At 43.9% G+C, this 25,100-nt stretch overlaps 1 protein-coding gene across 1 annotated transcript in view; it reads left to right on the top strand.

The window, feature by feature from the left end:
* Positions 1–25,100, top strand: part of GSS (glutathione synthetase) — a 59,942-nt gene that overhangs the window by 19,271 nt on the left and 15,571 nt on the right. The window contains exons 7-8 of the mRNA XM_077251867.1: positions 830–910; positions 13,459–13,536. Of these exons, the coding sequence (XP_077107982.1) occupies positions 830–910; positions 13,459–13,536 (159 nt within the window). The remainder of the gene's footprint in view (positions 1–829; positions 911–13,458; positions 13,537–25,100) is intronic.

Here is a 25,100-nt window from a genome sequence, read left to right as displayed (position 1 = left end):
TTTTTTTTATCCTCCATAGGGACTTTAATCTCTTATACAATACACTAACATACTATAGTATTGCAGTCTGTTGTACAATTACTTCTCTTCTATGAAGCCCAGGCTGCAATGACAACATATTACACTTTGTGATCATGTCGAGGAAGGTGAATGGGGCAATGTGTATCTAAAAATGTCTTGAATAGCAACTTCTAAGAGATTATATCTGGAAAAGTGACTGGAAGACCGAGCCGAAAGTCTGCTTAACGAACAATATGACACCAGAATCTCATTTGCATGGACAGCTTCACTATCGTATGGTTGCTTAGACATACCTTACTCTTTTGCAGCTGTGTATTTGTCGGCTATGTATAAAATTAGAGGTACACCTTAACCCCATGTTACATGTTGGGAAAGAGTATATGAAGCCATGTCCTCTTCTATACACACCAAATGCTGGCAACAACTACAATAATAGACAACTCTGATCCCAATAGTTTATCTTCTTAGATGCCACCCTTAATTGTGTTCGTGGCATCTGAGCGCTTGGACACCCCAGTGCCTTTTCTTTTTCAATACATTATATGGTAGATCAAATGGTGCCATTGAGAAAATAAATTTGTCTTGCAATCAACAAACCCTTATTCTGCTACGTCGATGATAAAATTAGAATGTTGTGGTTCTTTGAAAGCAGCTATGAAAAAACATAAGTGAGAGAAAAAAATTACTTTGATGCTGCAGCATTTTTTTTAAGTTACCGTACTTCTGTTCTGTTACATCCATAATGTGGGTAATATGTTGGCTATCTGTAGGCTCCACTCTTCTATTTGAGCATTTTCTTTCTTTTCAGGGCTGTGGTCATGTTTTTGGTTGAGAACTTGCAGAGAAACATCTTTGATCACCGTTACATCGAGAATGAGTTGTGGAATAGGTAATAATTATTTTATATTAAAAAGCACATTGCCTCCGATTAAATAACACAGATTATAGATTTAACAATATGCATGTTCTCTGACAGCAAAAATGATCTGTTGTGAATAGAGATGGACGAACCCGACCCGAACAGTAAAGTTCGGGGTCCGTATCGAACACCTACTGTTCGGGCACGGACTTCGTCTGGACATCCTTTTTACTGTTCTGGTTCGGCACTTTGAACACTGGGTGTTTCTCGATAAACAACGGCGGCTCTGATTGGCAGTAGGATTAATACTGCCGGTCAGAGAGCCACAGCCCCATCGCTGTCAGGTGACTGCATGATTCCGCAACTGAGAATGGAGGTAATAAGCTCATGTCCGGTCACTGGTATCAGTGGATGGGACTACTACTCCCATCAGCCAGCGCTTGCTGCTGCTAGTAACAGCGAGAGCAGGCGGCGGATGATGGGAGTGTTCATCAGCCGATGCCTGCTCTCTAAATAAATAAAAAAAACAAAACTGCATGCGTTCTGTATTTTTGCTAACCATTCAGGCAAAACTGACAGCTACTGGCTGCTACCCTTAGCTGTCAGCTTTAGCAAGGCTGACTATCAAGAAGGGGTCATTAATCCGTTTTTTTTAAATGATTTAAAACAATTGTTAAAAAAAAACAACCAAAAAACTGCGTGGGTTCCCCCTTTATTTTTGACAAGCAGACAAGCTAAAGCAGACTGCTGGGGGCTGGTATTCTCAGACTGGTAAGGGGCCATGGATAGTGCCACCCCCAGTCTAAAAATAGCAGCCCGCAGCTGCCCAGAAAAGGTGCATCTGTTAGATGTGCCAATTCTGGTGCTTTGCCAGACTCCTCCCACTTGCCTTATGGCGGTGGCAAGTGGGCTTCATATTTGTGGGGTGGATATCGCCTTTGTATTGTCCGATGACATCAAACCCACAGCTTAGTAATGGAGAGGCGTCTATAAGATGCCTATCCATTACTAATCCTATAGTATTGTAAATAAACACACAGGCAGTATTAACCCCTTCCCGACATGCGCCGTACTAGTACTGCGCTGCCGGCACTGCATTACTGACAGCCGCAGTACTAGTACGGCGCCCCGATCACCGCGGTCTCACGCTGAGCGCCGCGGTGATCGGGTGCGGGTGTCAGCTGTATATGACAGCTGACACCCCGCAGCAATGCCCACGATCGGCGCTGTCGCCGATCGCGGGCATTTAACCCCTCTGATGCCGCTGTCAATAGTGACAGCGGCATAGAGGGGGATCGCGCAGGGACGGGGGCTCCCTGCGCTCTCCCACCGGAGCAACGCGATGAGATCGCGCTGCTCCGGTGACCTGGAAGGAGTCCCCGGATCCAAGATGGCCGCAGGACTCCTTCCGGGTCATAAGATGACCCTGCTTGCCGGCGTCTGCTGAGAATCCTCATAGCAGGCGCCGGCAAGCCCCTGCAATGTGCCTGGCACATCGGTGATCAGACCGAGTGCTATGCACACGGTCTGATCACCGATCTGTGATGTCCCCTCCTGGGACAAAGTAAAAAAGTAAAAAAAAAATTTTTCCACATGTGTAAAAAAAAAAAAAAAAAAATTCCTAAATAAAGAAAAAAATAAATAAATATATTCCCATAAATACATTTCTTTATCTAAATAAAAAAAAACCACACAATAAAAGTACACATATTTAGTATCGCCGCGTCCGTAACAACCCCACCTATAAAACTATATCACTAGTTAACCCCTTCAGTGAACACCGTAAAAAAAAAAAAAAAAAAACCGAGGCAAAAAACAACGCTTTATTCTCATACCGCCAAACAAAAAGTGGAATAACACGCGATCAAAAAGACGGATATAAATAACCATGGTACTGCTGAAAACGTCATCTTGTCCCGCAAAAAAAAAGCCGCCATACAGCATCATCAGCAGAAAAATAAAAAAGTTATAGCTCTCAGAATAAAGCGATGCAAAAACAATTATTTTTTATATAAAATAGTTTTTATTGTGTAAAAGCGCCAAAACATAAAAAAATTATATAAATGAGGTATCGCTGTAATCGTACTGACCCGAAGAATAAAACTGCTTTATCCTTTTTACCAAACGCGGAACGGTATAAACGCACCCCCTAAAAGAATTTCAGGAATTGCTGGTTTTTGTTCATTCCGCCTCCCAAAAATCGGAATAAAAAGCGATCAAAAAATGTCATGTACCCAAAAATGGTACCAGCAAAAACGTCAACTCGTCCCGCAAAAAACAAGATCTCACATGACTCTGTGGACCAAAATATGGAAAAATTATAGCTCTCAAAATGTGGTGATGCAAAAACTATTGTTTGCAATAAAAAGCGTCTTTTAGTGTGTGATGGCTGCCAACCATAAAAATCCGCCCAAAAAACGCTATATAAGTAAATCAAATCCCCCTTCATCACCCCCTTAGTTAGGAAAAATAATAAAATTTAAAAAAATATATTTATTTCCATTTTCCCGTTAGGCTACTTTCACACTAGCGTCGGTACGGGGCCGTCGCGCTGCGTCGGCCCGACGTACCGACGCATACTGTGCAAGCGCCGCACAACGGGGGCAGCGGATGCTGTTTTTCCACGCATCCGCTGCCCCATTGTGAGGTGCGGGGAGGTGGGGGCGGAGTTCCAGCCGCGCATGCGCGGTCGGAAATGGTGGACCGTCAGCACAAAAAAAGTTACATGTAACGTTTTTTGCTGCCGGCGGTCCGCCACAACACGACGCAACCGTCGCACGACGCTTGCGACGTGTGTCAATACGTCGCTAATGTTAGTCTATGGGGAAAAAACGCATCCTGCAGATGACTTTGCAGGATGCGTTTTTTCGCCAAAACGACGCATTGCGACGTATGCAAAAAAACGCTAGTGTGAAAGTAGCGCTAGGGTTAGGACTAGGGTTAGGGTTGGGGTTAGGGTTTCAGTTAGAATTGGGGAGTTTTCACTGTTTAGGCACATCAGGGGCTCTCCAAACGCGACATGGCGTCCGATCTCAACGCGTTTGTTTGCGTTAAAAACGCATGCGTTTTTATAGAAAAAAAACAGAACACACACTGAAAAGTCACCCACCACCATCAAGGTGATAAAGGGATCCAAACCCTAACCCTAACCCTACCCCTAAACTCATCCCTAACCGTTTAATGAACATTTTCTGACAGTCATAGTGCCACGTATTTCAGTGCCACGTATTTCAGTGCCACGTATTTCAGTGCCACGTATTTCAGTGCCACGTATTTCAGTGCCACGTATTTAAGTGCCACGGTATTTCAGTGAAATACGTGGCACTGAAATATCGTGGCATTTACGTGAAATACGTGGCACTTAAATACGTGGCACTTATATACGTGGCCACTGAAATATCGTGGCACTTATATACGTATATACGTATATAAACGTATTTCAGTGCCACGTATTTCAGTGCCACGTATTTCAGTGCCACGTATTTCAGGTTAGGGGTAGGGGTAGGGTTAGGGGTAGGGTTAGGGTTTTTTGGTTTTTTCTTGTTTTCTTGTGTTTTTCTATAAAAACGCATGCGTCTAAAAAAACGCATGCGTTTTACCGCGATTACATGCGTTTTTTCACACATGCGTTTTTAAAAAAAAACGCAAGTGTGAAACCAGCCTTACCCTTGGGAAAATAAAAACATGGGGGCTAAAATATAATTTTCGTGGAAAAAAATATATTTTTTATTTTCGCGGCTCTGCGTTATAAACTGTAGTGAAGCACTTGGGGGTTCAAAGTTTTCACAACACATCTAGATAAGTTCCGTGGGGGGTCTAGTTTCCAATATGGGGTCACTTGTGGGGGGTTTCTACTGTTTAGGTACAGCAGGGGCTCTGCAAATGCAACATGACACCTGCAGACCAATCCATCTAAGTCTGCATTTCAAACGGCGCTCCTTCCCTTCCGAGCTCTGCCGTGCGCCCAAACAGTGGTTTATCCCCATATATGAAGTATCAGCGTACTCAGGACAAATTGGACAACAACTTTTGTTGTCCAATTTCTCCTGTTACCCTTGGGAAAATAAAAATGTGGGGGCTAAAATATAATTTTCGTGGAAAAAAAAATATTTTTTATTTTCATGGCTCTGCGTGATAAACTGTAGTGAAACACTTGTTGGTTCAAAGTTCTCACAACACATCTAGATAAGTTCCGTGGGGGGTCTAGTTTCCAATATGGGGTCACTTGTGGGGGGTTTCTACTGTTTAGGTACATCAGGGGCTCTGCAAATGCAACATGACACCTGCAGACCAATCCATCTAAGTCTGCATTTCAAACGGCGCTCCTTCCCTTCCGAGCTCTGCCGTGCGCCCAAACAGTGGTTCCCCCCAATGTATGGGGTATCAGCGTACTCAGGACAAATTGGACAATAACTTTTGTGGTCCAATTTCTCCTGTTACCCTTGGGGGAAAAAAAATTGCGGGCTAAAACATCATTTTGTGGAAAGAAAAAATGATTTTTTGATTTTCACAGCGCTACATTCTAAACTTTAGTGAAACAACTGGGGGTTAAAAGTGCTCACCACACATCTAAATAAGTTCCTTAGGGGGTCTTCTTTCCAAAATGGTGTCACTTGTGGGGGTTTCCACTGTTTAGGCACGTCAGGGGCTCTCCAAACACGACATGGGTTCCGATCTCAATTCCAGCCACTTTTGCATTGAAAAGTCAAATGGCGCTCCTTCCCTTCCGAGCTCTGCCATGCGCCCAAACAGTGGTTTATCCCCATATATGAAGTATCAGCGTACTCAGGACAAATTGCACAACAACTTTTGGGGTCCAATTTATCCTGCTACCCTTGGGAAAATAAAAAATTTGGGGCAAAAAGATCATTTTTTGTGAAAATATTAATTTTTTTTACGGCTCCACATTATAAACTTCTGTGAAGCACTTGGAGGTTCAAAGTGCTCACCACACATCTAGATTAGTTCCTTAGAGGGTCTACTTTCCAAAATGGTGTCACTTGTGGGGGTTTCCACTGTTTAGGCACGTCAGGGGCTCTCCAAACACGACATGGGTTCCGATCTCAATTCCAGCCACTTTTGCATTGAAAAGTCAAATGGCGCTCCTTCCCTTCCGAGCTCTGCCATGCGCCCAAACAGTGGTTTATCCCCATATATGAAGTATCAGCGTACTCAGGACAAATTGCACAACAACTTTTGGGGTCCAATTTATCCTGCTACCCTTGGGAAAATAAAAAATTTGGGGCAAAAAGATCATTTTTTGTGAAAATTAATATTAATTTTTTTTACGGCTCCACATTATAAACTTCTGTGAAGCACTTGGAGGTTCAAAGTGCTCACCACACATCTAGATTAGTTCCTTAGAGGGTCTACTTTCCAAAATGGTGTCACTTGTGGGGGTTTCCACTGTTTAGGCACGTCAGGGGCTCTCCAAACACGACATGGGTTCCGATCTCAATTCCAGCCACTTTTGCATTGAAAAGTCAAATGGCGCTCCTTCCCTTCCGAGCTCTGCCATGCGCCCAAACAGTGGTTTATCCCCATATATGAAGTATCAGCGTACTCAGGACAAATTGCACAACAACTTTTGGGGTCCAATTTATCCTGCTACCCTTGGGAAAATAAAAAATTTGGGGCAAAAAGATCATTTTTTGTGAAAATTAATATTAATTTTTTTTACGGCTCCACATTATAAACTTCTGTGAAGCACTTGGAGGTTCAAAGTGCTCACCACACATCTAGATTAGTTCCTTAGAGGGTCTACTTTCCAAAATGGTGTCACTTGTGGGGGTTTCCACTGTTTAGGCACGTCAGGGGCTCTCCAAACACGACATGGGTTCCGATCTCAATTCCAGCCAATTTTGCATTGAAAAGTCAAATGGCGCTCCTTCCCTTCCGAGCTCTGCCATGTGCCCAATCAATGGTTTACCCCAACATGTGGGGTATCGGCGTACTCAGGACAAATTGTACAACAACTTTTTTGGTCCAATTTCTCCTGTTACCCTTGGTAAAATAAAACAAATTGGATCTGAAGTAAAAATTTTGTGAAAAAAAAGTTAAATGTTCAATTTTTTTTAAACATTCCAAAAATTCTTGTGAAGCACCTGAAGGGTTAATAAACTTTTTGAATGTGGTTTAGAGTACCTTGAGGGGTGCAGTTTTTAGAATGGTGTCACTTTTGGACATTTTCTGTCATATAGACCCCTCAAAGTCACTTCAAGTGTGAGGTGGTCCGTAAAAAAAATGGTTTTGCAAATTTTGTTGCAAAAATGAGAAATCGCTGGTCAACTTTTAACCCTTATAACTCCCTAACAAAAAAAAATTATGTTTCCAAAATTGTGCTGATGTAAAGCAGACATGTGGGAAATGTTGTTTATTAACTATATTATGTGATATAACTCTCTAATTTAAGGGCATAAAAACGAAAAATTTGAAAATTGCTAAATTTTCATAATTTTCGACAAATTTCTGTTTTTTTCACAAATAAATGCAAGTCATATCGAAGAAATTTTACCACTATCATAAAGTACAATATGTCACGAGAAAACAATGTCAGAATCACCAGGATCCGTTGAAGCGTTTCAGAGTTATGACCTCATAAAGTGACAGTGGTCAGAATTGTAAAAATTGGCCGTGTCACTTAGGTGAAAACAGGCTTTGGGGTGAAGGGGTTAAGTAATTCTTTGGAAATAAAAAAAACCACACACTTTTACTTTTTCCATTTAAAAATAACAGACGGTTATCCTTGCCTAATGCCAATTCCATTGAAGCCATGGTCTCCTGTTAAAAAAACAAACAAAAAAACAAAAAAAAAAAAAACAACCATATCCCTCACAATGTTCTGTCCAGTGCTGTAATTCATGTAATTCAAAGTGCCATAATTGACGCATCTAATAGACAGGCCTTTTCTGGGTGGCTGGGGGGGCTAATATCCATGGCCCCTTACTGGCTGGTAATGATTTTACTGCCAAGCAGAGGCAGTGTTTACCGTGTTGTCATGCACATGACAGCATGGCAAAGACTGGATGTTTGGGCGCCCCATTTAAGTGAATGGGTTCCGGGTTCGGGTACTGTTCTTGTACCCAAACAAAACTCTTTTTAACTGTTCGACCGAACCCACCGGACCCAAACATCCAAGGGTTCGCCCATCACTAGTTGTGAATGGTAAAAATCGGCATAGAAGTATAAATTAGGAAATGCACCATTTCTCATTCTATGAAAAACAATGTTCTGGTCACTGGAGAAAAATCTTTCCATCTGTGGTCTAATTTTCTTACACACTGTGGGTTGGTGACCCGTCACTCTTATTAATCAGCACAATTATATTGAAGACTTGAACTGTCTGTTTGCTGAAGGAGAACCTGACAGCTGAACATACTCCCTAAACTGTGGGCAGCAAGGATCAGACATTGAAAATCTGAAAGCTGTGACCTTCCAGAGAAAAGATTCTTTATAAAGCCCGGGAACTGTGTCTCAGATGACTACTAGCATCCTCTATCCCTCCCCCATCCTTCTCCCCTGGACTGACAGGTGATTTGTTATACACATATAGAGCAAGGCCTGTCAATCTTGGGGATTGGGGCAGGGAGAAGTCACAGGGGACTTGTCTTGAACTAGCTATGTGACAAATGCTGTTCCTGTTTGCCGTTTCCCAGAGAAAAACATCCACAACTGCAGTAGCACAGCCAGGCTCTGATTCATGCTGCCCACAGTTCACTCAACATGAATATGCCGACGGGTTCCCTTTAACAGTCCACCATTTGTGAACTTTGTTGGCTGATCACACCCAACTTACAAGGGATTTTCTAACAGTTATTTGTGTACTGGGTCTAATGGCCAAACCAGCCAGTGAAATTATAATCCTTATGGTTTCTCTGAGTTGAGTACCATTAGCAAGCCCTGGAAACGTCACGTAGGGAAATTCTAAATGTCCACTTGTGTTGATTTATGACTGTCCCATTTTTGGTAGATTCCAGGGTCATTGTAGCTGGGCAATATTAGCAAGGAGCCTACCCCAGTAATGCGATTGTGGATGTCCCCCATGGTGGGTTTTGACTAGTAGGTTGATCGTAGTCTGTTCTATGAACGGACTGCGGATCGTAGTATTTTTATAAATGACTAAACGTTGCATATTTTAGATGTATTGCTGCCTGTGTGGAGCTTTTTAGTTAATGCGACCAGCCCTTATAATAGTTTATAGTAGAGTTTTTACTATTCTTTATAGTTTTTGAGCTGCTGCAAAACCTTTTTGTCAAGAAGATTGTGGGCCCTTTTGCAATACAAAAAAGTGTCCAGCCAGATGTGTACTAGATTTCTCAAACACTAGTGCTGCACATTTAGAAAAACAACACGCACAAGACAAATCCGCTGCCACTAGCTCCGATTCCTTAATTAATAACTGGTCCGGAGCCAACCCAAAATAGTAGCGTAATTCACTTCAGAGGACGTGACAGTATGTGATAGAGCAAGGAGAAACGAAGCTAGTAATTCTATATTTTATTCCAAAAAGGTAGGCAGTGTTTACAAAAGGGTAAAAGGATATTATAAAAGACAAGTATCATATGTACAGTACAATTACAAATAAAAAGGGATTAACAGAAGAAAATCGACTTACGGTTCTTTCATATCATGGCTGACCATGTGCTGTGGGGGAAGGGCATATATCCCAGTGCATGACAGATAGGACTCTCAGCTCATTCCTTGGACAAGACTGGTAAAGACTGATGTCTCACTCGCTTATCTCCGTGCCCTAATACCAAAGCACTCCCCCTGTGGTGACCTCACTCAGAGGCTGAATACTCCCCTTTCTTAACATTATGAAAAGCGATTTTTACACATTTTGGCGTATGACTCTCGTATCAGAAAGGCAAAGTTATCACTATGCTCAGCACGTCCTGAAAGTTAATTTAATTGGAAACACGTTTTGGCTAGGAGCCCTAGTTAAACAGTAATGCATTTCTCACTTTCGGCTAAGCGCTGGGCTCCCCAACCCCACCAGTTAGGAGCCTTGTCCCTGCGGTTTCCGGAAATATGAACAGCCTATTTCTGTGACTATCCTGTTTTGATATATTTGGTCTTAAAGGACCACTGTAGCTACACAAAGGAATTGCCATGCTTTGCTACTCTTTACTTTCGGCTTCACAGTTGCAAACAAAGACATTCCTGTCGAAATGGGGCGAAAGAGTGGCTTAGAATTTCGCTTTGCTAGCAGGCAGAGAAAAGGGGGGTCGAGTCTGCAGCGTGTATCGGTACTCAGCTCTTGGACGTAGCAGAGCTCAGTGTGCGTGATCATAGACAATCAAATATCATATTCCTGACAGGTTACAAAATAATAAATATCCACATTTTCTCACAACTGTCTTTGTCTAGTAGTTCACATGTATGTATTACTGTGAGAGATTGCATTTTCTTGCAGACATGTCCACCTTATTGCTTCCCATATAATCCGCTTGTTAAAATTACCGTTATTGTGAACAGTAAAGCAAGTTGAAGATTAAATGATCTCTAAAAGGCCTGAAGTTAAAGATGTCACATTTCCTTTGTATTTTAGGCAAAAAAAAATTATATTGTTGTTTTTTTTTTTGGTTTTTTTTGGGTGCTCCATGCAGCTGCGGCGCCGATCAGCTGATTGGCCGGCGCGATCCAGGAAGCCGGGTTTCCTCTGCAGCCTATTTGGCAAGCGCTATAGCTTGCCGAATAAGAGGGAACCCGAGCAAATTCACTCATCTTTACTAGGCAGCTGCTTAGAAGAACCCATGGCTGCTGTTTTTTGGCGCAAGGTTAGAGGAGGCTGGATTTTTTAAAGTTGGGAAATTTGCATCACCTGGCCTTTCCTAACGATGATGGTGAACAAGCCATAACCCTAAGGCCATGTTCACACAGTGCGTTTTTTACCGCGGAACCGCGGCGGTTTTGCCGCTGCGGTTCCGCAGCTGTTTTCCATGCAGGGTACAGTACACTGTACCCTATGGAAAACAGGACACACTGTGCACATGGTCCGGAAATTTAAAAAAAAAGCCGCGCTGAATAGCTCCCGGAAAAAAGAAGGAGCATGTCAATTCTTCTTCCTGAACCGCAGCGGTTCTGCACCCATAGACCTCCATTGTGAGGTCAAAATCGCAGTAAAACACGCAGATCAAAAATATATCTGCGGGTTTTACTGCGGTTTGATGTGCAGAACCGCAGCTGCAGGAAGTGCGGGGAAGCCGGCGGAAGTGCGGGGCCGGAAGTGCGTGGGCGGAGTGTCGTTCCTGAAGACTGTCATCATGGAGGCATACCGTCGCATGGGGATCGATGTCGGGCGTCTGATTGATCTGGTATGTCTGTGTGTCCCCATGCGACGATAGTGCCTCCATTGTGCCAAGTCGCCGTATGGGACTACTACTCCCATCCGGTATTAGGATGGGAGAGTTGTCCCTGTGTCCAGCGACTTAGCACAATGGTAAAGTTACACAAAACACACACAATACACATACATGACACACAGTACATACAACACATAACACAGAGTATATACTCACCAACAGCACACTTGTAGGCGAAGCCCTCGATCCTCCAGGAAAAAATCACAAAATAAAAAATCAAATCCATACTCCCTGTCCGCAGAATCCATAAAACGAGTGTCCCACGCCGATCGGCTGCTCTCCGGCGATACACTGCCAGGAGCTAAGCTCCTAGCAGTGTATCGCGTACTGTTCCGGAGTTCAATGACTCCGGCGTCTCGGTTAACGGCAGTACAGCTGCGTTGAACTTTCCCACGCAGCACTGCCGTTAAGCGAGAGAGCCGGGGTCAATGACCGCTGGTTAACTCGCTCGCGCATGCGCAGTGACACACCGACAGGAACTATGGCTCCTGTCAGTGTGTTGCTGCAGCCGTGGAGAGCAGACATATCTCTGGATGTGTCTGTTCTCCATGGAAAATCTTCGTGGGATACGTGGCACTTAAATACGTGACACGTGTCACTTATACGTGATACGTGTCACTTAAATACGTGACACGTGTCACTTATACGTGATACGTGTCACTTAAATACGTGACACGTGTCACTTATACGTGATACGTGTCACTTAAATACGTGATACGTGTCACTTAAATACGTGATACGTGTCACTTAAATACGTGATACGTGTCACTGAAATACGTGGCACGTGGCACTGAAATACGTGGCACTGAAATACGTGGCACGTGGCACTTAAATTGTGGCACGTGGCACTGAAATACGTGGCACGTGGCACTGAAATACGTGGCACGTGGCACTGAAATACGTGGCACGTGGCACTAAAATACGTGGCACGTGGCACTGAAATACGTGGCACTGAAATACGTGGCACTTAAATACGTGGCACGTGGCACTTAAATACGTGGCACTTAAATACGTGGCACGTGGCACTTAAATACGTGGCACGTGGCACTGAAATACGTGGCACGTGGCACTGAAATACGTGGCACGTGGCACTTAGGCTATGTTCACATTTGCGTTGTGCGCCGCAGCGTCGGCGCCGCAACACACAACGCAAAGTAAAACGCAGCAAAACGCATGCACAACGCTGCGTTTTGCACCGCATGCGTCCTTTTTTTGATTGATTTTGGACGCAGCAAAAATGCAACTTGCTGCGTCCTCTGCGCCCGGATGCGTGCGCTGCAGTGACGCATGCGGCGCAAAACGCGGAGCGCTGTCATTCAAAACACGTCCACTCATTTTGGTGTTTAGTCCCAAAATGGAGGATGGAAGAAGAAAAGGGTTGGACAAGGAAATGACATCATTTCTTTTTTTTTTTCCCCCCCCCCCCCACTGCAGTAAACTTTATTTCTGTCAAACACAGACAATCTGCAGACAAAACTGCATAAAAAAACGCACTAAAAAACGCACTAAAAAACGCACTAAAAAACGCACCAAAAAACGCACCAAAAACGCACCAAAAAACGCACCTGCGTTTTCTGCAGAGACCTGCAGTTTCAGTCAGGAAAAAAAAAGGATGGAAATCCTGAACGTGTGAACATAGCCTAACAGGCTAATTGGGGCTTATGCACACGTTGCACATTTGGTGCGTTTTTTGCCATGCAGATTTGCTAGCAAAACCTGAAGCAATCCTAATACCAACAAAGTGAATGAGAAACCTAAAGTGTCATGCACACGTTGAGTATTTGTGACTTGCAGATTTGGTGCAGAAAATAATCTGTAGCATGTCAATTCTCTGTGTGTTTTTGCCAGCGGTTTTCCTGCCAAGAGATGCAGAAATGGTGCAGAAATTTCTGCATCCATTAACTCAACGAGTGCACTTTGACCAAGGTTTCAGACCTTAAGGCTAAGTTATTTGAGCACACAAATCTCCAAGGGTGCCCAAACTTTTGCATTGGCTCATTTTCCATTGTAATTTTTAAAATGTAAACTTTTTTTTGCCTAAGATACCAAGGAAATGTGTAATTTTTAACTTTAGGCCTTTTAGGGATCATTCATCTTCAACTTGCTTAATTGTTCACATTTAACAATAATTTTGACCAGAGGTGCCCAAACTTTACATGCCATTGTATCTCATATATAACGTTATAACCGCTTTACCTTAATTTCCTTTTCTAGAAGCATCAAAGTGATTAGGAGACGTCTTACAGATGTCTATGAGAGAGGGTCTTTGGATGAAAAGAATTGTCTATATGTGTAAGTATTTTTATGCTACATTTTTCTATTTCAAAGTTCCCTTTAACCCCTTCACAATCTAAAATGAATCTATACAACCAGGTCGCCTGGTGCTTCCCACCTAGGATGTATGGAACGTCCTAGCGATTTTGAGTGCGCAGAGCCTGTGCGTACGTGATCGCCACCGTGTGTCAGCTGATTCTGACAGCTGGCTCTCGGTGCCATGAGCATCGCCTGCACTGCTCCCGACACTGTAACCCCCTAAATGCTGTGGTCACTGCATTTAGCGAACAGGTAGAGGGAATAAAGCCCCTCTGCCCTGCAACATCATTGCGTGGCTCCAATCGTTGCCATCTGGGTCACAAGGCACTAGCAATTTGGTTAGATCATGTGCAGCACATGACCCAACTAACTTGTGTCTGCAGGGCTGACAGGCTATAAGGCATATCAATGCTACTGCATACTATACCTTATAAGAACAATAAAAAGTGTGTATGTGTATGTGTGTGTGTGTGTGTGTGTGTGTGTGTATGTATATATGTATATATATGTATGTATGTGTGTGTGTGTATATATATATATATATATATATATATATATATATATATATATATATATATATATATAATTTTACACATGCACATACTTTTTGTCGTTTTGTAATTTTTAAGATATTAACATGAAAAAAAAACAATGCAATAAAAGCACACATATTTCATATTGCGGTGTCTGAGCTATCCTGTCGACCACCTGTATCCACTGCACACAAGCAGAAACGGCTCCAGTGGGCCAAACGATACATGAAGACTGACTTCCAAACTGTTTTGTTCACCGATGAGTGCCGTGCAACGCTCGATGGTCCAGATGGATGGAGTGGAGGATGGCTGGTTGATGGACACCCCATGAAAACACGGCTAAGGCGCCAACAAGGAGGAGGTGGAGTAATGTTTTGGGCTGGAATCATGGGGAGAGAGATTGTCGGCCCCTTTATGATCCCTGAAGGGGTGAAGATGAACTCCATAGTCTATGTGGAGTTTCTAAAACAACACTTCCTGCCATGGTTCAAGAGGAAGAACCGTGCTTTCCGCAGCAAGATCATTTTCATGCATGATAATGCACCGTCTCATGCTGCAAAAAACACATCTGCATCTCTGGCTGCTATGGGCATAAAAGAGGACAAGCTTATGGTGTGGCCACCATCTTCCCCTGACCTCAACCCCATTGAGAACCTCTGGAGCATCATCAAAAGGAGTGTCTATGATGGCGGGAGGCAGTTCACATGTAAGCAACAGCTCTGGGAGGGTATTCTGTCCACATGCAAAACAATTGAAGCAGAAACCATCCAAAAACTGACAAATTCAATGGACGAGAGAGTTCAGAAGCTTCTTTCGAACAAAAGGTCCTATGTGCAAATGTAACATCACCTAGAATAAAGTTTTCACTTGAAAACTGTTTGATTTCATTTTGTAATAAGCTGATAATGCTTATAACTTCACAATTGACCATTTTTTTTGTTCAAAATAATAAAAAAAAAAGGTTAAACTCTGCTGTGCATAATAATTTGGAACATGCATTTTGAGTGTTTTATTTTTGTTTAAAAGATATTGTTTTCATAGGCAGTTTGTTCCAAAGCATTGCAATTATACTAGAAAAGTAGATGACTGGAAAATAACAATGACTGCAATTCAGATAGGTAATTTAGAGAAAATATGAGGAAATATTATTTGCATAATAATTTTGAACAGTGTATAAAACTGTCACTAGTTAACCCCTTTAGTGAACACCGTAAAAAATGAGGCAAAAAAACAATGCTTTATCATACGACTGAACAAAAAGTGGAATAAAGCATGATAAAAAAAACTAATGTAAATAAAAATGGTATTGCTAAAAACATCATCTTGTCCAGCAAAAAAACAATCCGCCATACAGCTCCATCAGCCAAAAAATAAGTTATAGCTCTCAAAATAAACCGATGCAAACATAATTATTTCTCCTTCACCACATTGGGGGACACAGACCGTGGTGTATGCTGCTGCCACCAGGAACTGATACTAAGTGATACAAAAAAGTTAGCTCCTCCTCTGCAGTATACACCCTCCTGCTGGCTCTCAGCTAACCAGTTCTTGCTTAGTGTCCGTAGGAGGCACAAGGGTCTGGTCTTCAGACCAAAAATTATTTTTTTATTTTAAATTTTAAATTTTTTTCATTTTTACACTTTTGTTTACTTTTTCCTCAGACGAAGGGGCGACAGATCCTTTCAAGGCTCCGATCTCCTCGAAACAAGAACAGGCGAGCACGTGGAGTGTCGCCTCCACGTTTCCTCTCCTGCGAGGAGGGACGCCATACCTGAGCTGATTTTTAGGGGCGACAAGTCCCTTGAAGGGCACCGATCTCCCCACACCATCAACAGACGAGCACATGGAGTATCACCTCCATGTACCCTCTTCTTCAGCCAGGCCTAATGCTGGACAACCAGCCATGTCCCCCCCCATCCTAGGGGATTGAACCCCTTGGATGTACAGAGGCACTTCCTTGGCGTCCGTGCAGCCCCGACTGCATCACCACTGTTAAAGCCGATGATACAAGGAGGCAGACAGTCCCTCTCCACCTCCCTATTAAAGGGATGGCGGATCGAGGGTTCCTTCTTCTTTATCCCTGCACCGTCCAAACAGCGACAGCACTCTGACCTGCTGAATAGAGCTGTGTACTCTGCCATCCGGCAACTGCCGCCCACACTAGATCGCGCTAAGGTGGCTCCGGCAGCTAACCTTCAGGCAGAGCAGTTGAGCTCTGCATTTTACTCCACGGCCCTACCGGTTCCCAGCAGTGAGTACCTGGGCCAGATACAGCGGGGGAAGGGGCTCCTGAGCACCTGTCGCATTCCTTCCGGTATCCGTCCAGCTGGCGCTAAAAATGTAGCCCCCGGCTTCGGCCTCTGCTAGGCCGGAAACTCATCCCCATTGCGCGCGTTCCCAATGGCTACGCCTCTTCTTTTGGTGCTTCTTGCAGTTCGAGACCTCCTCCCACAGGAAGTCTCGGCGGCCAGTACAGGGCACAGAGTTTCCATTGCTGAGTTTCCGGCTGCCTTCCTCCTCCCACCTCGCCTCCGGGTCCAGGTATCTTCCCCAGTCTGGAGCTGCATCCTCTCAGAAGCACAGACGATCGTGAGGCATAGAACCTGGGTAAGACTATTTCTGCAGTCTATTTCGCCCCCCCCCCCCGGGGTTGAGAGTCACAATCACCTCTGTAAGGGAGTACGTGATGATCTGCATTGGATAATGAACCGTTTGTCCCACGGATTGCTTGGCCACATTTTTGACAGGCGATTAATCCCTGCATTGCTTGTTTTCGCTCACTACAGAGCACGGATCAGGGAGCAAGGCACATGCTGTGTTTTTTTTTTTTTTCTCCCCCTCATGAACCACCTGTCACGCTGCCTTCCCACTGTTATGGACAAATATAAATATATATGGTCAAAGCTCCCAAAGGATCTAATAAGACTATTGCAGCCTTCTTTATGTTGCAAAGCCCGTGACCCCAAATGCACTCTGGAGCCCTCCGCCACCACCAATCCCAGTGTACCTAATTCACCTGAGTGGGCTTCGTCACTGTAGCAATCCATGGCTTCTCTGGCCAAAGAGATTGAATCCCTCCGTGATTCCCCTGTGGATCGGAGCATTAGCAGGACTGATGTAAATGGATCCTCTCCTACACGGGAGTCATCGGCTAGCAGGGGCCGCAAGTATTCTAGAAACGTACAGGCGTCTAGAAAATGGATCCATAGTACGTTACCCGAGCAATCACGTGACTTGGCATCCGTGTCCTATCTTTTTCTCGCTCTCTCACCAGAGTTTTGCAGGAAACAAGACTCTGAGCCTGAATCGGATGTTTTCTTGGATCTGGAATAACAGAGTTCCAGGAAATGGTGAATTCGCTTATTGAGACCATCAACCAGACTCTGAAGGTTGATAAGAATTCCGGTTCTGTCCTGGATCACTCAATGTCCTTCAAGAGGACTAGATGCCCTCCAGAGGTCCGGGTTACAGTTACCGGCACAGTGAACGATCAGATAAACGCCTAACAGGTTCTGCTCCGAATCACGCAGTGTCCTTAAAAAGGACTAACCTCCCTCATAGAACATTTGCCATTCACCTGGACATGGAGCATCCGAATAAGCGATTCACTGGGCAGAAGCCTCTTGAAGCGCAGTATTCTTTTTCAGCCAACAGACGAGCACGCGGAGTGTCGCCTCCACGTATCCTCCCCTGCGACGTGGGATGCCATGATGGGTCTGGTTTTCAGACAAAAAAATCCTTTTTATTTTTCATCGGATTACAAGGGCGACGGATCCTTTCAAGGTTCCGATCTCCCAAAACCAACAACAGGCGAGCACGTGGAGTGTCGCCTCCACGTATCCTCTCCTTCGACGAGGGATGCGATGTCTGGGCTGATTTTTTGGGCTGAGTGGGTCCCTTAACCCCTTAAGCCCCGAGGGTGGTTTGCACGTTAATGACCGGGCCAATTTTTACAATTCTGACCACTGTCCCTTTGAGGTTATAACTCTGGAACGCTTCAACGGATCTTGGCGATTCTGACATTGTTTTCTCGTGACATATTGTACTTCATGATAGTGGTAAACTTTATTTGATATAACTTGCGTTTATTTGTAAAAAAAATGGAAATTTGGCAAAAATTTTGAAAATTTCGCATTTTTCCAACTTTGTGATTTAAGGGCATAAAATTTCAGAGATATGTCACGCAAAATACTTAAGTAACATTTTCCACATGTCTACTTTACATCAGCACAATTTTGGAACCAAAATTTTTTTTTTGTTAGGGAGTTAGAAGGGTTAAAAGTTGACCAGCAATTTCTCATTTTTACAACACCATTTTTTTTTTTAAGGGACCACATCTCATTTGAAGTCATTTTGAGGGGTCTATGTGATAGAAAATAACCAAGTGTGACACCATTCTAAAAACTGCACCCCTCAAGGTGCTCAAAACCACATTCAAGAAGTTTATTATCGCTTCAGGTGTTTCACAGGAATTTTTGGAATGTTTAAATTAAATAAAAATGAACATTTAACTTTTTTACACACAAAATTTATTTCCGCTCCAATTTGTCTTATTTTACCAAGGGTAACAGGAGAAAATGGACCCCAAAAGTTGTTGTACAATTTGCCCCGAGTACGCTGATACCCCATATGTGGGGGTAAACCACTGTTTGGGCGCATGGCAGAGCTCGGAAGGAAAGGAGCGCCATTTTACTTTTCAATGCAAAATTGACTGGAATTGAGATGGGACGCCATGTTGCATTTGGACAGCCCCTGATGTGCGTAAACATTGAAACCCCCCCCCAAGTGACACCATTTTGGAAAGTAGACCCCCTAAGGAACTTATCTAGATGTGTGGTGAGCACTTAGACCCCCCAAGTGCTTCACAGAAGTTTATAGCGCAGAGCCGTGAAAATAAAAATTCTTTTTTTTTTTTCACAAAAATGATTTATTAGCCCCCAGTTTTGTATTTTCCCAAGGGTAACAGGAGAAATGGGACCCCAAAAGTTGTTGTCCAATTTGTCCTGAGTACGCTGATACCCCGTATGTGGGGGGGGGGGGGGGGGAACCACTGTTTGGGCGCATTGGCAGAGCTCGGAAGGGAAGGAGCGCCATTTGGAATGCAGACTTAGATGGATTGGTCTGCAGGCGTCACGTTGCATTTGCAGAGCCCCTGATGTACCCAAACAATACAAACCCCCCACAAGTGACCCCATATTGGAAACTAGACCTCCCAAGGAACTTATCTAGATATGTTGTGAGAACTTTGAACCCCCAAGTGTTTCACTACAGTTTACAACGCAGAGCCGTGAAAATAAAAAATCCTTTTTTTTTCCCACAAAAATGATTTTTAGCCCCCCCAAATTTTTATTTTCCCAAGGATAACAAGAGAACTTGGACCCCAAAAGTTGTTGTCCAATTTGTCCCAAGTACGCGGATACCCTATATGTTGGGGTAAACCCCTGTTTGGGCGCACGGGAGAGCTCGGAAGGGAAGGAGCACTGTTTTATTTTTTCAACGCAGAATTGGCTGGAATTGAGATCGGAAGCCATGTCGCGTTTGGAGAGCCCCTGATGTGCCTGAACAGTGGAAACCCCCCAATTGTACCTGAAACCCTAATCCAAACACACCCCTAACCCTAACCACAGCCCTAACCCTGACACACCCCTAATCCCAACCGTAAATGTAATCCAAACCCTAACTTTAGCCCCAACCCTAACCCTAACTTTAGCTCCAACCCTAGCCCTAGCCCTAATCCTAATGGGAAAATGGAAATCAATACATTTTTTTAATTTTATTATTTTTCCCTAACTAAGGGGGTGATGAAGGGGGGTTTGATTTACTTTTATAGCGTTTTTTTTATATTGGATTTTTATGATTGGCAGCTGTCACACACTAAAAGACGCTTTTTATAGCAAAAAAGGTTTTGCGTCTCCACATTTTGAGACCTATAATTTTTCCATATTTTGGTCCACAGAATCATGTGAGGTCTTGTTTTTTGCGGGACGTTTTTACTGGTAACATTTTCGGGCACATGACATTTTTTTATCGCTTTTTATTCCGATTTTTGTGAGGCAGAATGACCACAAACCAGCTATTCATGAATTTCTTTTGGGGGAGGCGTTTATACCGTTCCACGTTTGGTAAAATTGATAAAGCAGTTTTATTCGTCGGGTCAGTACAATTACAGCGATATCTCATTTATATCATTTTTTAATGTTTTGGCGCTTTTATACGATAAAAGCTATTTTATAGAAAAATAATTATTTTGGCATCGCTTTATTCTGAGGACTATAACTTTTTTTATTTTTTTGCTTATGATGCTGTATAGTGGCTTGTTTTTTGCGGGACAAGATGACTTTTTCAGCGGTACCATGGTTATTTATATCCGTCTTTTTGATCGCGTGTTATTCCACTTTTTGTTCAGCGGTATGATAACAAAGCGTTGTTTTTTGGCTCATTTTTTTTTTTTTTTCTTACGGTGTTCACTGAAGGGGTTAACTAGTGGGACAGTTTTATTGGTTGGGTCGTTACGGACGCGGTGATACTAAATATGTGTAATTTTATTGATTTTTTTAAAAATTTTTTTTTATTTAAAGAAATGTATTTATGGGAATAATATATATATTTTTTTTCTTTATTTAGGAATTTTTTTTTTTTTTTTAAACTTTTTTACTTTGTCCCAGGGGGGGACATCACAGATCGCTGATCTGACAGTTTGCACAGCACTCTGTCAGATCAGCGATCTGACTGACAGCGCTGCAGGCTTACCAGCGCCTGCTGTGGACCCGGAAGTACTCCCTGCCTTACCCGGATGCAGCCCCGCGGCCATTTTGGATCCGGGGACTGCAGGGAGGAGACGCTCGGTACAAGGTGAGTACATCGCCTTGTACCGATCGTCTCAGGGAAGCACGCAGGGAGCCCCCTCCCTGCGCGATGCTTCCCTGTACCGCCGGTACACTGCGATCATGTTTGATCACATTGTGCCGGGGGTTTAAAGTGCCGGGGGCGGTCCGTGACCGCTCCTGGCACATAGTGCCGGATTTCAGCTGCGATAGTCAGCTGACACCCGGCCGCGATCGGCCGCGCTCCCCCCGTGAGCGCGGCTGATCGCATATGACTTACTATCCCGTCACTGGGAATTAAGTCCCAGGTCACCTTGACGGGATAGTACGTCATATGGGATTAAGGGGGTTAAAGGGCACCGATCTCCCCTGTTGTGAATTCTGCTTTTGGGCTCCCTCCGGTGGTTGTAGGTGGTAATGCAGTTGTCCCTGAGTTGCAGTCCTGGTCAGGTGTATCTGCTGATTGCAGTTCTGACTGGGGTATTTAGGCGTGCAGGATTCATTAGTCCTTGCCAGTTGTCCATGGTTGTTGGGAGGTTTTGGTCCTGGTTTGGTTCCATCTGCCTTCTGCCAAATCTGCAAAGATAAGTGTCTGGTTTTGTTTCTGTGGCACACATGCTGTGTGCTTAATAATTCTGTGCTATTCAGTGGTTTTTTGTCCAGCTTAGATTATCAGTATTTTCTCAGTCTTTCTCTGGAGTGGCAGATATACATTCCATGTCTTTAGTTAGATTGTGGAACTTTTTGTTTTAGCTGCTGTGGATATTTTTGGAAGGTTTTTAATACTGACCGCTTAGTATTCTGTCCTATCTTTCCCTATTTAGCTAGAGTGGCCTCTTTGCTGAATCCTGTTTTCTGCCTGCATGTGTCTTTCCTCTCCTACTCACAGTCAATATTCGTGGGGGGCTGCCTATCCTTTGGGGTTCTGCTCTGAGGCAAGGTAGTATTCCTATTTCCATTTATAGGGGTATTTAGTCCTCTGGCTGTGTCGAGGTGTCTAGGGTTTGTTAGGCACAGCCCACGGCTACTTCTAGTTGCGGTGTTAGTTTAGGTTTTGCGGTCAGTACATCATAACAGTACAACTGGCCCACTATGAGTTAAATGCATCTCAGAAGAAGGGAAGAAAGGTGTTGAGTCATTTTTTTTTTCTCTGTAGTTTGCTTTGCCTTTTCTTCCCTCTTTTTCTCTGGGTGGCTGAGTCTTGTGTTAGCATGGATGTTCAGGAATTAGCTTCTCGTGTAGACCAGCTTGCTGCTAGGGTACAGGGAATTTCTGATTATATTGTTCAGACTCCTGTTTTAGAGCCGAAGATTCCTACTCCTGATTTGTTTTTTGGTGACAGGTCCAAATTTTTGAGTTTTAAAAACCACTGTAAACTGTTTTTTGCTTTGAGACCTCGATCCTCTGGGGATTCTATTCAGCAGGTTAAAATCATCATTTCCCTGCTGCGTGGTGATCCACAGGATTGGGCATTTTCCCTGGAATCTGGGAACCCGGCTTTGCTTAATGTAGATTCCTTTTTTCAGGCTTTAGGACTATTATATGATGAACCTAATTCTGTGGATCAAGCGGAGAAGACCTTGTTGGCCCTATCTCAGGGTCAAGAGGCGGCAGAATTGTATTGTCAGAAATTTAGAAAATGGTCTGTGTTGACTGAATGGAATGATGATGCTTTGGCTGCAATTTTCAGAAAGGGTCTTTCTGAATCCGTTAAAGATGTTATGGTGGGGTTTCCCACGCCTGTCGGTCTGAGTGATTCTATGTCTTTGGCCATTCAGATTGATCGGCGCTTGCGGGAGCGCAGAACTGTGCGCGCTGTGGCGTTGTCCTCAGAGCAGAGTCCTGAGCCAATGCAGTGTGATAGGATTCTGTCTAGGACAGAACGACAAGGACTCAGACGTCAGAATAGGTTGTGTTATTATTGTGGTGACGCTTCTCATGTCATTTCAGTCTGCCCTAAACGGACAAAGAGGATCGCTAGTTCATTTACCATCAGTACTGTACAACCTAAATTTCTGTTATCGGTGTCCTTGATCTGCTCATTGTCATCATTTTCTGTCTTGGCGTTTGTGGATTCAGGCGCCGCTTTGAACTTAATGGACTTTGAATTTGCCAGGCGTTGTGGTTTCCCCTTGCAGCCTTTGCAGAACCTTATTCCCTTAAGGGGCATTGATGCTACACCTTTGGCTAAAAATAAGCCCCAGTTTTGGACACAGGTGACCATGCGCATGGCGCCAGCCCATCAGGAAGATTGTCCATTTCTGGTATTTCATAATTTACATGATGCTATCATGTTGGGTTTTCCGTGGTTACAGGTACATAATCCTGTGTTGGATTGGAAGTCTATGTCTGTGACTAGTTGGGGTTGTCAGGGGGTTCATAATGATGTTCCTTTGATGTCAATCTCCTCTTCTTCCTCTTCTGAAATTCCAGAGTTTTTGTCTGATTTTCAGGATGTATTCGATGAGCCCAAGTCCAGTTCTCTTCCACCGCACAGGGACTGTGATTGTGCTATTGATTTGATTCCAGGCTGTAAGTTTCCTAAGGGCCGACTCTTCAACCTGTCTGTGCCTGAACATACCGCTATGCGGAGTTATGTTAAGGCGTCTTTGGAGAAAGGGCATATTCGGCCATCTTCTTCACCCATGGGAGCGGGATTTTTTTTTGTTGCTAAGAAGGATGGCTCCTTGAGACCCTGTATTGATTATCGCCTCTTGAATAAGATCACGGTCAAGTTTCAATACCCTTTACCTTTGCTTTCCGATTTGTTTGCTAGGATTAAGGGGGCTAGTTGGTTTACGAAGATTGACCTTCGGGGGGCGTATAATCTTGTTCGTATTAAGCAGGGTGATGAATGGAAAACTGCGTTCAATACGCCCGAAGGCCATTTTGAATACCTTGTGATGCCGTTCGGGCTCACTAATGCTCCATCTGTTTTTCAATCTTTCATGCATGATATCTTCCGGACTTATATTGATAAATTCTTGATTGCATATTTGGACGATATTTTGATTTTTTCTGATGATTGGGAGTCTCACGTGGAACAGGTCAGGATGGTATTTCAGATCCTTCATGACAATCTTTGTTTGTGAAGGGGTCTAAGTGTCTCTTTGGGGTGCAGAAGGTTTCTTTTTTGGGTTTTATTTTTTCTCCTTCATCTATTGAAATGGATCCGGTTAAGGTTCAGGCCATTCATGATTGGATTCAACCCACATCCGTAAAGCGCCTTCAGAAATTTTTGGGTTTTGCAAATTTTTATCGCCGTTTCATTGCTAACTTTTCCAGCGTGGTTAAACCCTTGACCGATTTGACGAAGAAAGGCGCTGATGTGGCGAATTGGTCCTCTGCGGCTGTTTCTGCCTTTCTGGAGCTTAAACGTCGATTTACTTCTGCTCCGGCGTTGCGCCAACCGGATGTTTCCCTTCCGTTTCAGGTTGAGATTGACGCTTCTGAGATTGGGACAAAACGGCCCCTGCGCAAGAGGGATCATGTTGGTTCCTTGATGAAACCGTGTGCATTCTTTTCCCGTAAATTTTCGCCTGCTGAACGCAATTATGATGTCGGCAATCGGGAGTTGTTGGCTATGAAGTGGGCATTTGAGGAGTGGCGACATTGGCTTGAGGGAGCTAAGCACCGTATTGTGGTCTTGACCGATCATAAGAATTTGATTTACCTCGAGTCTGCCAAGCGGCTGAATCCTAGACAGGCTCGATGGTCCTTGTTTTTTTCCCGTTTTGATTTTGTGGTCTCGTATCTTCCGGGTTCCAAGAATATTAAGGCTGATGCCCTTTCTAGGAGTTTTTTGCCTGATTCTCCTGAGGTCCTTGAACCGGTCGGCATTCTGAAAGAAGGGGTGGTTCTTTCTGCTATTTCCCCTGATTTACGACGGGTTCTTCAGGAATTTCAGGCTGACAGACCTGATCGTTGTCCAGTGGGGAAACTGTTTGTTCCTGACAGATGGACTAGTAGAGTGGTTTCTGAGGTTCACTGTTCTGTGTTGGCTGGTCATCCTGGTATTTTTGGTACCAGAGACTTGGTTGGTAGGTCCTTTTGGTGGCCTTCTTTATCACGTGATGTGCGTTCTTTTGTGCAGTCCTGTGGGACTTGTGCGCGGGCCAAGCCTTGTTGTTCCCGTGCTAGTGGGCTGCTTTTGCCTTTGCCGGTCCCTGAGAGGCCTTGGACGCAT

The sequence above is a fragment of the Ranitomeya variabilis genome, chromosome 4, assembly GCF_051348905.1.
Source record: "Ranitomeya variabilis isolate aRanVar5 chromosome 4, aRanVar5.hap1, whole genome shotgun sequence".
NCBI lineage: Eukaryota > Metazoa > Chordata > Amphibia > Anura > Dendrobatidae > Ranitomeya > Ranitomeya variabilis.
The sequence above is the reverse complement of the archived record's forward strand: the minus strand, read 5'-3'. Positions and strand labels throughout refer to the sequence as shown.